We start from the raw sequence: 16,122 nt of genomic DNA on the forward strand, positions 1-16,122 counted from the left end.
TGTCAATTTCTAGATGTAAGTCAAGATATGAGGCCGACTTAACTGTATCTGTAGTATTTTTTTTAAACTTCATAAATATACAGCAAAAAATGATGTTTTTTTCTACATTCATGAACATTTGATAAATATGAGTTATTTCTGAATAGAAAAAAATATAATTTTTTAGGATACTTATAAAATACAGAAATTACAAATTATTTAATAAAAAAAACAGTTTGTGTTTACCTTTTAGAACAAAAAAGTTATGTCTTTCTTTCGAAAGGGAAAATACGGCCACAAATCGGAAATTGAGCAAATATTCAAAATTTTGACCTCATTTTACTCAAAAAGTAGCACATGAAGGTATATTTTTTATTAAATATTTGATTTAATCAAGTAAAAAATAATCTATATAGAAATTTTTTGATGTGTACTGATTGATATTTTAGTCTGTTATTCAGTGGTTGTAGCTTGTTGCTGTATATCATATTTGGTTTTTCTCTGTTAAGCTACATCAAATGGAAACACTATCGATATATCTCAGTCGGTGCTTTCTTTTCAATTAAATAAAGGAGATATTAATTTATGTTGTAAGAATATCAGTGAAACTATTAAACATATTCTTCCGCTGAAACAATATTTAGAACACTGCAAACTCCTTCATCCCATTTTCTGCCGCTTTGCTTACAACATTCATACAGTGCTTCAATAATAATCTGAACAGTTCTTGCGGAGGAAACAAATATGATCACTTGCTCTCTACTCTTAATCGTGTCGAGAATGAGAACTAAGTAGTGCAAAATTACAACCAACAAGTATTTTATATTTCTAATCATTAAGGATATATATAATGTTATGTTCACGAAACAAGATCTTTCTTCCCGGACACTACCGTGAATTTTCAATGATATTTGATAATTTTCCCTGTATTATTATATTTTTAGTTGACTAGTGTCAGTATACAATCGATATCTTTTCTAAACTTTCATTTTTAAATAACTTCTGTAAACTGGAGTAGTCTGTTCATTTATACTTTCTTTGAAAAAGTTGCAGTCTTTTAGGACTCACTAACCAATATATTTAACTTGCTTTTCCTTAAGGGCATACGATCCCGTATTTACATTTTGATAAAAATTTCTATATAGACTATTTTTTACCTGATTAAATAAAATATGTAAAAAAAATATACCTTCATGTGCTACATTTTGAGTAAAATGAGGTCAAAATTTTGTATATTTACTGAAATTCGGATTTGTGGCCGTATTTTCCCTTTCGAAAGAAAGACATAACTTTTTTGTTCTAAAAGGTAAACACAAATTGTTTTTTTTATTAAATAATTTGTAATTTATTTCTGTATTTTATAAGTATCCTAAAAATTTATATTTTTTTCTATTCAGAAATAACTCATATTTATCAAATGTTCATGAATGTAGAAAAAACATCATTTTTTGCTGTATATTTATGAAGTTTAAAAAAATGCACTATTTACGTTTTCATCAAAATTGGCACACATAATCTTTTCGCGTAATCAAACCAAATCGCATTTTTAAAAATAGGGGTCCATGAACTCGTTTAAAAGTTAAATAAGTTTGAATGATGAAAATGAGTCGAAAACAGAATGTGTTCCCGATAAGTCATAGTTTGACGTCGCGAAAATAACAATTTACGTTAGCAACGTCATAACCTCCCCTATAACTGTATCGTATGCCCTTAATTACTGTATTAACGAATGACCTTATATCATTTAAAAAAGAGCTAAAAAAAAAAAAAGGGGCGATACCAGAAGTAGATTCAAACTCATAAATCGAAAATAAACTGACAACGCCATGTCTGAAAAAGAAAATAGACAAACAGGCAAATAATAACTAACAATTGACTCTCATTCTATAACACGCACTTTTATAAAGATGAATTATATTAAAAAATATAACTATATTGATTTTTTTTATCCTAAAAGTATTAAATTGACATATCAGTATTATACTTCAATAGTGTAACTAACTTTTATTTTTTATTTCTTAATGAAGATTGCGTTGGTACTTTCCAAAACAAATAAAATAGTTTTTTTTGTTGTTCAAATTATAATTTAATGTTTTAGCGAGACACAGTTAATATCAATTACATGCTGAGACCAAATGCTACAGACATGATGAGGATACCTCCAAATTGGCCCCCATGTCAGTTTGTACGTAAATTGATATGACTCAATAATGGCAATTCAGACTTAATCAACTTTTCAAGTTCACATTTTAGATAAGTTAGATTCGAACATTTAACTAAACGGCCAATAAATAAAATGTAATCTATTGGATAAACAGAAAGTCACATCTTACTTTGTTAACTAAGCGTTGTCTTAGGGAATTTTTATCTACGGACAAGAGGATGAATGTTATTTAAACATTGATATACACTAATAAAATATGGATCTCATTTCAAAATAATTGATTTTGTCGAATTATTTGTAACAGATCATATATCATGTTATCGTTCATTCTTTAGATAACGTCACACGTTTCTTTTTTTTAAATTATCATTCTTTTAAATTAAATTGATAAAGTCATTTAGCTAACGGTTTACTAATTTTTGTTTTAGCAATTTACTATCGTTTAGTTTTGTCAAAATGATAGAACATGTATTACCATTTTCAGATTTTGCCTATTTTGTTTCAGGGTTGAAATATTTAATTTGCTCTGAAATGCATTTAATTTATACTAAAAAAAAAGGAAGCAACATTGAGAAACCTACATTTGTAAAAGTATGAAAGACGTGAAATCGTTCTATTAAGTAGCGAAATACCCAATAGTGTACTACATTTTATGTTGTATCGATAGTTAATTCAAACAAATATCAATCATAGATATTACAAAGGTGCACATCATCATAATCCATTATGAAATGATAAATTTAACTTGTTAAGTTGCAGTAATTGGCAGTGCTTTTATTAATATCTATATTCCAGGCCTATGTCACTTTCTTAAAAGCCATTTCTAAACGTCATAATGACCTAGGGATTAACTTTCACAGCTGTATTCAAACAGAAGAGATATACATAAAAACCCTTAAATAAATTGCGATATATATTAATTTTGGTGCAGAGTTATTAAGTTAAAAATTTAGGTTAAGTTGCCAAATAGGAAAAATTCGATTTTGGATTGTATTCTAATGTCGTTTGTAAACTACCAGGAGTTCTCCTTATTGTAAACTTTCATATCATTATAAGATAAGCTATTGATATTTTCTTTCGTGCTCTTTAATTTTTATTTTTTTCAAGTGAGTTTGGTATGGCAGTTTCACTATTAACTATTTTGTTTGTTTCAATGTCTCTGCTTACTGTTTCTGTAGCTGTAAATGAATGTGGATCGGGAGTTAATTTCTGTGATCTCGGAATGCATTTAATATGGACAAAATGCTCGCATCCTTGTAATGGAGTAAGAAAAAGGGAAACACTAATGTGCTGTCAACAAACCAAACAAATTGCTTTACATAGAAACGACTGTTTGAAAATGTGTAACAAGACATCAAAAGACATAACAGAAGAAAGACCTTGTGCACAAAGATGCGACCATGGTACTTATGACAGTAAGAAAATATGTCATTGTCAACAGGGATATGGTGGCCAATGCTGTGAAGCAGGTATACATTGTGAACCAATACATTCTCTATGTTATTTAGTAGAATGACTAATATAATATTAGGAATTGACCACAAACGTGCATATTCTTTGTATGAGATCATTACTATTATTTCACTTGAACTCCATTTGTGATGTGTAATTTCATATTTCAGAGAGAAAAACAATGTTAGACATTTGTTCATCCCCTCACTCAAAAAAAAGGGAAGTTGGATTTTTCTCTAATTTTAACTCAGTTTTGCGAAGTTATCAATCAAATATACGATAAACAGACTTAAAACTCTTATATATTCAAATTTAAAAAAAAACGAAACTTTAAACAGGAAGATGGTATAATGTCGTGTGCAGTACACAAATCTTAAGTTGTTTTTATAGTTTGTTTCGCCTGTGACAAAAGTCGTAGAAAGCGAGACATAGGGAATTCTTTTCCGGTGACGGCATTAACAATTATTAAGTTTTCAGCTTAAGCTAGTTTGATAGGAACTTCTTGTAAAATATAAATGATATTTGTATGAAGTGGTATTACTATCTGTATATATTAGTCTGTAGGACATGGTCAAGTGACCTCGAATAAATTAGACTTTTCCATTTTAAGTTTTCTGCTTATGTCAGTTTGATATGATCAACTTGGGATCGATCAATGGTATTTTTTTAAGTTTCATTATTATCAATTCATGTTAGTTTGGGTTCTGCAGCCGGTTGTACGAAAGTGTCATTAGCTTAATGATTCATTAAATCGTTAATAGGACATTAGTTAATGAGTCAATTAAAATGTGTTGCACGAAGCAATATGTTGATGCTCGTTAACTAATGAACATCTAATGACGGATACGTCATTAAACTATCATTGAATATTGGGTTTCCCCTAAATATTTCCCACAATTCTTCAAGATGTAAACATCCGTCGTCTGCTACCAGTAACAACGCCCCAACTATAGACATAGATGCTAAAAAGACACAAAGAAATCGATCCAAATATTTTGAATCGCGTCGGAAATAACATTGATCACGGAACTGGTGCAACAAAAAGATATAAATCCAGACCAAACAAGTCCAGATTTTTTTCTCTTGCTATTTTTAGAGCGTACCCGGACCAAGTTTCACCCCATTATCCCTGTGTTCTCTTTTAAATATAGATAAGTGGACCCTCTTAGATGCGTCACATACCGTTTTCCAAAAAAAATGTCTACGGTAATTTCTTCCTGAAATAAAAAACACAATTACGTGAAAAAAAATCAGTTGGTGAAAGTTGAGAGTTAATCAATGGAAATCTTTTTTTTTTCTTTTTTTTCTCTACAGAGAGAGCCTTGGTGGCTTGCTGCAGTTTGTCTCCAAGTAAATCACAAATGTACCGTATACTTTCTTTGTTAAACCTGTTACTTTTCCTAACTTCCTCATCGCGCATTTGATCTAAATGATCAAACCTTTCCCTATATACACGGTCATGTCGCTGGCGTCCGAGTTGGTCAAACAAAATATTGGCTGCTCCGACCCTCCCCATCTTTAATTGCTAATGAACGCTTAATGATGCCCCATGGGCATCATTAAATAACTTGATTTTTAATGACAGTTTAATGAACTTTTACTTCATTTGAATATTTGTACAACAGATTTAATGACGCATTAGTTAAGACGCGCTAATGACACTTTAATAAGCCGTTAAATTTATTGAAACGTTCGTACAACCGGCTGCTGGTCTCTAGGCCATGGTCTAGTGACTTGTGATATATCAATAGTATTTTGTATAACATGTATAACATTTTTTTACTCTCTGTACATATCAGTTTGACGATTTCTTTTTCTATATTTAAGACCAATGATAAAACGGAAGTAGTTGCGTTAACAAGGTCTCATTTTGAAAATTATTTTCAAAATTGGCCAAAGTTCTTAAGCTCGCGTAAAAAATGTCTAATCAAACTTGCACTATAGCACAGTCAAGAGAATGTGACGACAAATAATCCTATTAAATATGAAAGTTTTTCGCTGGACGGACGGACGAATTGGGTGCGTCGCCGTGAAAACAATATGTTCAATATAGTCTGTAAAAAATAAAGCATCCAAAATGTTTTTACAGATACTCTCAAATTAATATTTTTAAGATAACCCCAATCTTTTAGAAAAATCGAATTATTATAAAAGAATGTCCACCATGAAACGAATGGACAACAACTGTTATATTCCTGACTTGGTACAGGCATTTTCAAATGTAAAAAATGGTGGATTCAACCTGGTTTTATAGTGCCATACCTCTCACTTGTATGATAATCGCATTAAATTCCATTATATTTACAACGATGCATGAACATTACAGACATAATAGGTAAAATTAGCAAAACAGGGTACATCAGCCATCAACGTGTCAAAATCTCAATTAGAACAAAAATAAACAAATATTTAACAAAATAAGATGTTTTATAGGTATTTTACAGTTCTACAAGGCCAGTTAAGCAATATGTTTAGCAAGACTTGATATGACTTTTTTCTTTAAAAAATGTCCTGTACCAAGTCAGGAATATGGCCATAGTTATATTATAGTTCGTTTCTGTGTGTGTTACATTTTAACGTTGTGTCGTTTGTTTTCTCTTATATTTGAGTGTGAATTCACATTACTATAAGACGTGTCACGGTACTTTTCTATCCCAAATTCATGTATTTGGTTTTGATGTTATATTTGTTATTCTCATCGGATTTTGTCTAATGCTAAGTCCGTTTCTGTGTGTGTTACATTTTAATGTTGTGTCGTTCTTCTCCTCTTATATTTAATGCGTTTCCCTTAGTTTTAGTTTGTTACCCCGATTTTGTTTTTTGTCCATCGATTTACGAGTTTTTAACAGCGGTATACTACTGTTGCCTTTATTTAACCGGTATCCTTTTAAAAAAAATCTATCAAAGCATTACAAAATATATGATATTACTCAACCTAACATACAATACTTCAATATATTCGTGTATGACATCAGTACGATTGCATTTTCTTATGTTGATGTAAAAGCAGTGTAAGTATTGATTTGCGTGATAAGATGATGGTTACATTATATTTCTATAATAATCAAGTATATTCGCCACTGAAGAAACTGGATAGAACTTCCACAAAAAAAAGGAATACAACTGCAAATCAAATAAGACACATGATATTAATAAAAAATTATCCTAGAATCTTATAATTTTTTTGTTTGAAAATATGATATCCATCAATTACTTAAGACTTTAGAATGAAAATGAAGTTTAACTCTGTTACAACAATTTAAACTAATTCAGTACCGTTAAATTTCATATCATTTTAAAAATTGCTAAAAAATCTGACCGACTATACATTAGGTTCGACAGGACTTATAACTTCCCCGTAAAATATCTGTACTCTGTCAGTTGATTTATTGAGACGCTTAGTTATATAATTCTCATCTATTATATACTGCATTACAATAAATACCAATGTAAATGCTCATTTATCATAAGAATTGGAGAAACCCTTAAATTTAGATAAAATCGTGCTGTAGAAAGAATATAGAAACTGATAATAATAAACGATGATACCAATCGCTATGACAAATATAAGTGTGAAATTTAACACACAAAAAGCGAATTGTACGTTGGAAGAATAATGTCATTTTGAGGAATACGTATTAAGAGAGTGAGGTATGATGAGCATGCCTCTTCTTAATCAGCATTTATAGGATGTTTGGATTTTGTGTTCAGTAGCATAGGATTATATTTTGTAGATATCCTCATTGTTTTAAACTTTGTGAATAAATACAGTTTATTGAAATGTACAAATTGTTGGTGATTGCTCTGTGTGTTCCCTTTATTTGGTGTGTTAATGAATGTGGACCGGGAGTTAATTTCTGTGATCTCGGAATGCATTTGATATGGACAAAATGTTCGCTTCCTTGTAAGGGGATCAGACGCAGAGAAACACTAATGTGCTGTCAACAAACCAAACAAATTGCTTTACATAGAAACGATTGTTTGAAAATGTGTAACAAGACAACAAAAGACATAACAGAAGAAAGACCTTGTGCACAAAGATGCGACCATGGTACTTATGACAGTAAGAAAATATGTCATTGTCAACTGGGATATGGTGGCCAATGCTGTGAAGCAGGTATACATTGTGAACCAATACATTCTCTATGTTATTTAGTAGAATGACTAATATAATATTAGGAATTGACCACTAACGTGCATCCTCTGTGTTTGAGATCATTTCTATTTTTTCACTGGAACTCCATTTGTGATGTGTAATTTCAAATTTCAGAGAGAAAAACAATGTTCAACATTTTTCATCCCCTCATTAAAAAGAAACATTTCGGTTTCAGTGAAATAGTTTTTTTTAATTCTAACAAAGTTTTGCGAAGTCATAAAAAATAAATGAATACGAAAACAGACTTAAAACTCTTATATATTTCAAACGTTTAACATGAAGATGTAATACTGTCGTGTGCAATACACCAACATAGGGAATGCTTTTTCGACGACGGCAACAACAATTATTAAATTTTCAACTTAAGCTAGTTTGATAGGAAATTCTTGTGGTATATACTATGTGTATAAAGTCTAATTACTATATGTATATATCAGTCTGTAGGACGTGGTCAAGTGACCTTGAATAAATTAAATTTATTTTCCATTTTAAGTTTTTTGCATTTGTCAGTCTGATAGGACATACTTGGAATATATCAATGGTATTTTCAGTGTTCATATTAGTTTGACGACTTTTTTAAGGTTCTGATCCCTAGGTCATTGTCAAGAGACTTGTCAATGGTATTTTGGTATAACAAGTATAAAAAAAATTTTATCTATCAATACATATTAGCTTGACGATTTCTATATTTAAAGCCAATGGTAAAACGGAAGTAGTTGCGTTTACAGGGTCTCATTTTGAAAACTATTTTCCAAAATGACCAAAGTTCTTTAGCTCGCGTAAAAAATGTTTAATCAAACTTGCACTATAGCACAGTCAAGAGAATGTGACGACAAATAATCCTACCAAATATGAAAGTTCTTCGCTGGACGGACGGACGAATTGAGACCATTTCCATATTCCGGGTGCGTCGTCGTGACAACAATAACTTCAATATAGTTTGTAAAAAATAAAGCATCCAAAATGTTTTTACAAATACTCTCAAATTAATATTTCTGAAAATAATGGTACAACTACATATTAATCTGTGTTTTTTTCTGCTTAAGAAAGTAAAATCACAAAATACTGAACTCCGAGGAATATTCAAAACGGAAAGTCTTTATTTATATATGGATGTTATTTATTATGTAGTTGTGCGCACCTTTTTTCAAACGTAGTATTATACGTGCCAAGATCCGACGATTCAAGGAAACAGTTTTTATCGTCTTAACTGAACTTAATGAAGTACATGTATTCAAATTTGTACACGGTATTCAATTGACCATCAAATGCAAAATAGCTGTATTTACAGAGTTGTGTTTCTCATCAAACCCGTTAGATTTAGACCAGAATGAAACAATTACTTTGTTAAAAAAAGAAATTCATACAAAATTGTAGAAACCTATATTTGAAATAATTTTGAGGAATAAAAATTGACTGATTAACATTTTGAAATCCTTTGCAGATATACTAGTACTTAATTTTCATCTATATAATTGTATGTTGATTCTTGCTATTATTTTCTTCCAATGTATTTTACATCTTTGATCCTAAACACAATATTATCTTTTCCAATTTTTTTTTTAGACTTTCAGAAGTACATGCAAATGCTTTGCAGATGCTTTTTGTTCCTAGAAACAAATCCCTCTATACTTAATTTAAGAAATGATTTAGTACAAATTATTGTATTATTACATTTCTTTACTGGAAAATTTTGAACAAAATATGTGCGCTGCTAAATTTCATTATATAATATAAGTTTTAAAAATATATTATAGATATAGATGGTTTTTGATAAGTGTTTAAGGCGGAGCCTCATGAATGAATAGAGTGGTAAAACAACATAAGGATATTAAAGTCAAGATGAAAATAACTTACATACGTGTCAGAAATGTACTATTCAGTTAGAAAATATTATTTAATCAGCTGATGTTAAGTAAATGAAATTTTGCATGTATGTTTTTAAACTGCTAGTCTTTTCTTTCCAGGAATATTTTGAACAAGTACTATATTTTAAAAAAAAAAGATATCTGACGCATTCAGATGTGAGCAAAGAGTTTAAATCAAAAATGAATCTTTATGAGATCACTTTTTATTATAGTTGAAAAAATGCACGCAACAAAACGGTAAAAGGATGACAATTCTGAAAATTAAGTATATGCACCTTTCTCTAAAGAATTAAAATCTACACTGCATGCTAAATATATATACAGGTAGTTTTCAGAGATACAGAAATACATATAAGTTGCACTTTGTAAATACAGCTGCTTAACAAACCACGCCTCTTTTGGAGAGCTATATTATAATTATAAATAATTAATTTTGATTATGTACCGGTTCCCAGATATGATCTCTATGTTTCGTCTTGTAGAGATATAACTAGGGAATGTGACCAGTTTTTTATATGTTATGTACCTAGTCAGGAATATGTCAGTTGTTATCAAAAAATTTGTTGCTATATATGTTGACGTTTGTTTTTGTAGACGTTCAGTGTTTCTGTTTTTCCATTATTTGCCTCTTTGTTTTGATTTTTGATTAGGAATTGTTTCAGTTAAACCGATTCATGACTATTGAACAGCAGTATACTACTGGGGATCTTCTTTTAGACTAAAGCTCTGCTATACTATAACATTACTCTCTACTACATATATTTTTGAAAAAAGTAAAATACCAAAAATACTGAACTCCGAGGAAAATTCAATCGGAAAGTCCCTAATCACATGGCAAAATCAAATGACAAAACATTACGCATTATAGCCTTAAATAGCATAACCATTAACCTGGTAGAACTTATGATATATCATTGATATTTACCAACTCATGTTTTAAAGCCTAAGCATAAAATGCAAACAATTGTACAGTTCCGATAAAAAGTCTTATTTACCTGAAAATATTTTTGATTATCTGGATAATTTCATTTTTTCGTATGTCCGTAATGTTTTCCTTTTCTTTTCTTATTTTTGTTGTTGTTAGATTTTCAATTCCATTGATTCATCCAATCACAGAAAAACATTTGTGACATCATGCATACCGTTACAATAGTTTGAAGTGCACTTTTAAAAAAGGTCACAAACCGAAATGTTTACTGATTGTTTCAATCAAAATGTCTCTTTTTTTTTTAAATATCACTAGATCGGCAACGGTTTGATTAGAAAAAAGTGAAATCACAAAAATACTGAACTCAGAGGAGCATCCAATCGGAAAGTCCATAATCACATGGCAAAATCAAATGACAAAACACATCAAAAACGAATGGACAAGAACTGTCATACTCCTGACTTGGTACAGGCATTTTCAAATGTTAAAAAATGGTGGATTAAACCTGGTTTTAAAGCGCTAAACCTCTCACTTTGATGACAGTGTCATCAAATTTCGTTATATGTACAATGATACGTGAACTAAATAGACATAATGAATAAAATAGTCGAAATACGGATACAACAGTCATCATCGTGCAACAATTTTAAAAGGAACAATTTAACAGAACACAAAAAACATCTATCTACAAACACATTCATCGATTCGCGTGTCTGACGTCAATAATATTAGAATGTATATCTCCATATGTTCCATTTGTACAGTAACATGTAGTTCAGTATAAGCATGAGAATTGTCATATATATTTTTACTTGATTTTCAAGATTATAATAAGTCATTGTAGTGAAACTAAGACTGCTAAACCGACCTTATTTAGTTTTGGAATATCATGGAAATGATTACTTATGATTCGTGATAAAATGTACGTGCATACAAACAAAGTATAATCCCTCCACACACAAAAAGTGAAGAAGTAGTACTTGTACTGCTGTTCTTTATATAAATACCACAACGAAGCTCGCAACACATATAAAAGGGTAACATATACTTCGTGTTGAAGATTTCATAGCTATGGTTTGAGGAGTACTTACATAAATGTACTTACATTACTGTTCATTGAAAAATACTGAGGAGGGATCAACTAATAACTGATTAAAATGGGAATACAGTCGTAAATATATTCATAATTTATCCTATATTATTAGTATAAAGTACATAAACAATTGAAATATTCAGTTAAGTTCTCGGCATATGAAGTTATTTGTGAGAGAACCCTACATGATTTTTTAATGAAACTTAAAGTAAATCTATTCAATGTAACTGAATGAAATGGACACGAAGGTGGAAAAACTTGAAGAAGTACACTTGCTACCTCAACTAAAGATAATAACAGTATGCATCTCTAGAAGACAAAAACTTTTTAAGGCATCCATATTTATATGCAAGATAAGGAAAGAAAGTAATATCTTAGTATCTGAATTCATGACAGAAACTAATGTAATTGAAAGTAGATATTTTCGCATATAAACAGAGCTATCAAAATTAACGTTTCACGGGAGGAATGAATAACTCTAAATAACTCTCATCTGTCATTTTCATGAAACACTAAGCAATACTAATTCCATTTGTCTCGGTTGTAATCCTTTACATTTTGATAAAATATTAAATGCGAGTTTATCATTAGGATTTGAGAGACTCTCAATTTTTGAATTAAATTGTGCAGTAGAATGAAAAAAGTACTGATCATGATAGAAAAGAATATAAAGATATAAAATGTTACTAGTATATAATAAGAAGCAAAATTTTGAGTTAGAAGAAAAATTTAATTTTAATGAACAAATCATTAGGAGTGAATTAGAATAAGCATGCACAGAATCATGCAAGTAATCTTCTTTCATGTAATAATCTGTGTGGATTACATGTGTATGCTAATAGTATATGTTTAGACATCCTCAATTCTAAAACTTTGTGCATTTTTTATAAAACTGACTGAACACATATTCTTCTAATTTTGTTTATGAGAGATTAAGATTTAAAATCATGATTTCAATGGATTGTTATGGATCTTATATTTACAATCTGATATTACAATTTCAGGACTAAAAATATTTAAATCTTATTTTGTTTTCTTTAACCATTAGAAAACACATTGGTTATCTTAAACATAATAGATATTTATCTGAGTCGTCCAATACGGAAAAAGGAGAGATCACATTTACTGTTTACCAAATTGTTGTGAACCACAAAGGAAACGAACAGTCAAAAACACTGAACAGTTTAAGGTGATACCTAACACCTGAACTAAAATTAATTTGGCGCGTTTAATTTTCTTTAAATTTTGACAAGGTATTCAGTTTGACCCTTTGACAAAAATATAAAAATTTCAAAAACTTTGAACCAACGGTTTAATCAGAAAAATTACACTGGTTATATAGCAGTTTGACAAAAACTTATTTTGATCATTGAGAAGCTTAATATTCCCTTAACAACACAACGTCATTAAAACGTTCTGCTGATTTTACAGAGTTATCTCCCTGTAGTGTTAGGTACCACCTTAAGAAAAACATGAGTTCAAAAATATGAAAGTCCCCATCTTACTGATGCCATGTATTAACTATTCTTTCGATACCAAGTTTTAGTATTATATTATTTTCTTCCTTTTCATGTTTACGCTAAATCACCTAGACGTGTACAGATCACTAATTTAGTCTGAAAACATGACACTATCGTAAACCACCCAATTGTTTAACATTTGTCTTGTCAGGATCATAAAGTCTTAAATACGAATACAAATTTTAACATTTGGTCAATACATAGTCATTATGTTGTTGCTTTTTAAGTTGAGTATCAAATAAATGGAACGATGTCCATGAATTTTAAAAACATAAATTCAAAACGAATGCAATATAAGCAGAAAATATTAATATAATACAAATATAATATGTTACAAAGTCCAGCCAAGCAAATGCCTTCAAGAACTTTTTAGGAAATATTTGGCATGATTTGACATTAAGATAAAGCGTGATATTTCTGATTCATTTTTTTTTTAATTTTAATAATGAGCATTTGGATCATTTAGTTTTTATAATAAGTTCTACGACAGAGATTTAGAGTTTAAAAGGTTGTCTGCAATGGAAAACGGGTGTGTTGAATTAGAGCAGAAATGCAGACTCGGAACGGGCCATAAACGGAACGCTCAAACATTCTTGCTATAATTCTATAACGTCCAGAGTACATGCATTATTGAATTTAAGCTCCCCATTCCTATCGTAATTTGGATATTGAATTCAAACATCCCTCATAGCAGTGATTCTCCCTTCAGATTTGGTTCTACGGCCAGATGGGAATAGTTCCCCCCTTTTCTATCAAAATTCAAGCATTTTTGTTACTAAATTTCATATTTGCGACACATATATTCAGAACGGATACGATTTAAGCTTTTAAAAAAGTTATTGTAATGCAATGAAGTAGTTAGGTAATTTAAATTTCTAAAATTGTTTTCTCCGCTGCTTCACTATAAGGCATCTTTACTGTTTCTAGATATCGATGAATGCATGTCTTCTCCGTGTAAACATGGATCCTGCCAAGATCAGGTGAATGGTTATGCATGTGCTTGTCATGCCGGATTTACAGGAATCAATTGTGACATTGGTAATATATGCTATTTTCATAGTATAATATATATTATGAAATTTAAGAAATACATAAATCTTAAAACTGGAGAACATCCGAGGAGAATTTGTACCTTATTTTATGCACATTTGTCAATCGTTCAAGAACATACAACCTCTAAATTGCATTCCTTATAGTAAATATAACAGTAAATATTTGTGCAACTGAATCACGCATCTCATTTCCTCATATTCATGCACATTTCTGTTTTACCATGATGCTCAATTAATTTAAAAAATCATACAATACAAAGAATTGTCTCTCTGACTGAAAAAAACCTATCGCCGACAAAAAAACTCGTTTAAAAATACAGAGATCATAGATGTCTAAGTCAAATTATAAATATGTAACATTTCACGTTTTAGATATAAATGAATGTAGTTCATCTCCTTGCCACCAAGGTACTTGCCAGGATAAAATCAATGTTTATTCCTGCACATGTAACCCTGGATACACGGGCACTAACTGTGAGCTTGGTAAGTAATTAAAGTCGTAAACATTTCAATTAGACCCTTATCTAAGTTATATATGTGTTTGATTTACAGCAAAACTAAATGTTTCAAAAAGGACGGATTTCTGCATATTGGTACTATAAAATTTCAGCTACGAGACACAACATGAAACTTTTAGTGATTGCAGCAAACTGTTTACTAAAATAGTACTTCATGTATCGAGAGCAGCTACTGGTATTTTACAAGGAAAATGCGCCCACTGTCTTTTATTATAATAAAGTCCGCACCCCTTCAAACAACAGCAGGTTTTTTTATTGCCACATAAGAAGGACAATTTTAAGGGCTCAACTACAAATATATGTATGCAAAGTAGGAAATCCCAATAAGAGATAGTCATTGTTCGCTTAACGTATTAGGTTCATGAGAGCATTCATACCACATCTTGTATCTATTTGGCTAATGTTTATATGTCCTTTGAGGTTGGTACTCATCCTTGGCTTTCAAATATTAAGATATTGACCATTCCTGACCATGGTAAATCCATAAAAAAGGCTTCAGATGCAAGAAATTTATATCCTGTTGTTTTCATTTTTTTTAAACAATTGAATCCACTGCAAAAGAGAAAGGTGTTGCGTTTAAGTCTTGGGGTAACGTTTCTTAGCTGATATACAATAATTGAATACTGTATTTACAGGAAAGAATGTACGAAATAAAACAAAATATCTTTGTATGAATATATACTAATTTTTACACAAACATTGTTTACCTTTTCTAACTGATGGTATCCAGGGAAGCATTGACTGTGAAAATGCCAACAATAACGTTTGTTTCCAATCTTCTGTTTCTTAAAACAAATACGGTTTTGTTGAAATGCAATATTTCTACTTAACCTATAAATTCGATGTTGTATCTTGTTGGATGTGAAATTAATCCAATAATAAGAAGTATCTTACAAAATTCTATTAGGGATGTTTGATGTAAGGATATATATAGCTTCATTCATTGTGAGATATTCTAAAGTTGCTATCAGCAGTTCACACTCTATGCTCATACTAATTTTTATTTAGCATGACACGCAATAAATTGAAGAACTCATAAGTTTCAGAGAATTCTTTCTTACATTCAATCAAACTGTCATATAGATTCCACCACTGCATTTAGGGTGTAAAGGTATTTAACTCGAGACTGTTGAATTCTAATTTTTCGAAACGCGAGGTTTGCTGAGCTTTGTCAATATTCTTGATTCAACTGTTGAAAGTGAAGGAATATCGTTATACACGAGAGATAGTGAGGAAATCTGATTCTCTAATGATTTTAAGACGATTTCTAAACCAGTTTGTCTTTCCTTTTTAAAGAATTGTAACGATTGTTTTCTTTTCATGCGACGTCATCAGGCATGATCGCGCTTTTTTCATGACGTCACAATAGCAATTTCAGATGAAATCTATCTT

General features: G+C 30.4%; 1 protein-coding gene across 1 annotated transcript in view; it reads left to right on the top strand.

Annotated features, from left to right (window-relative positions):
* Positions 1–3,482: 3,482 nt before the first annotated feature.
* The window catches only part of LOC143062510 (uncharacterized), a 34,736-nt gene continuing 22,096 nt past the window's right edge, over positions 3,483–16,122 (top strand). Inside the window, exons 1-3 of the mRNA XM_076234208.1 lie at positions 3,483–3,612; positions 14,088–14,198; positions 14,585–14,695. Of these exons, the coding sequence (XP_076090323.1) occupies positions 3,483–3,612; positions 14,088–14,198; positions 14,585–14,695 (352 nt within the window). The remainder of the gene's footprint in view (positions 3,613–14,087; positions 14,199–14,584; positions 14,696–16,122) is intronic.

Source organism: Mytilus galloprovincialis, chromosome 1 (assembly GCF_965363235.1).
Source record: "Mytilus galloprovincialis chromosome 1, xbMytGall1.hap1.1, whole genome shotgun sequence".
Classification (NCBI taxonomy): domain Eukaryota; kingdom Metazoa; phylum Mollusca; class Bivalvia; order Mytilida; family Mytilidae; genus Mytilus; species Mytilus galloprovincialis.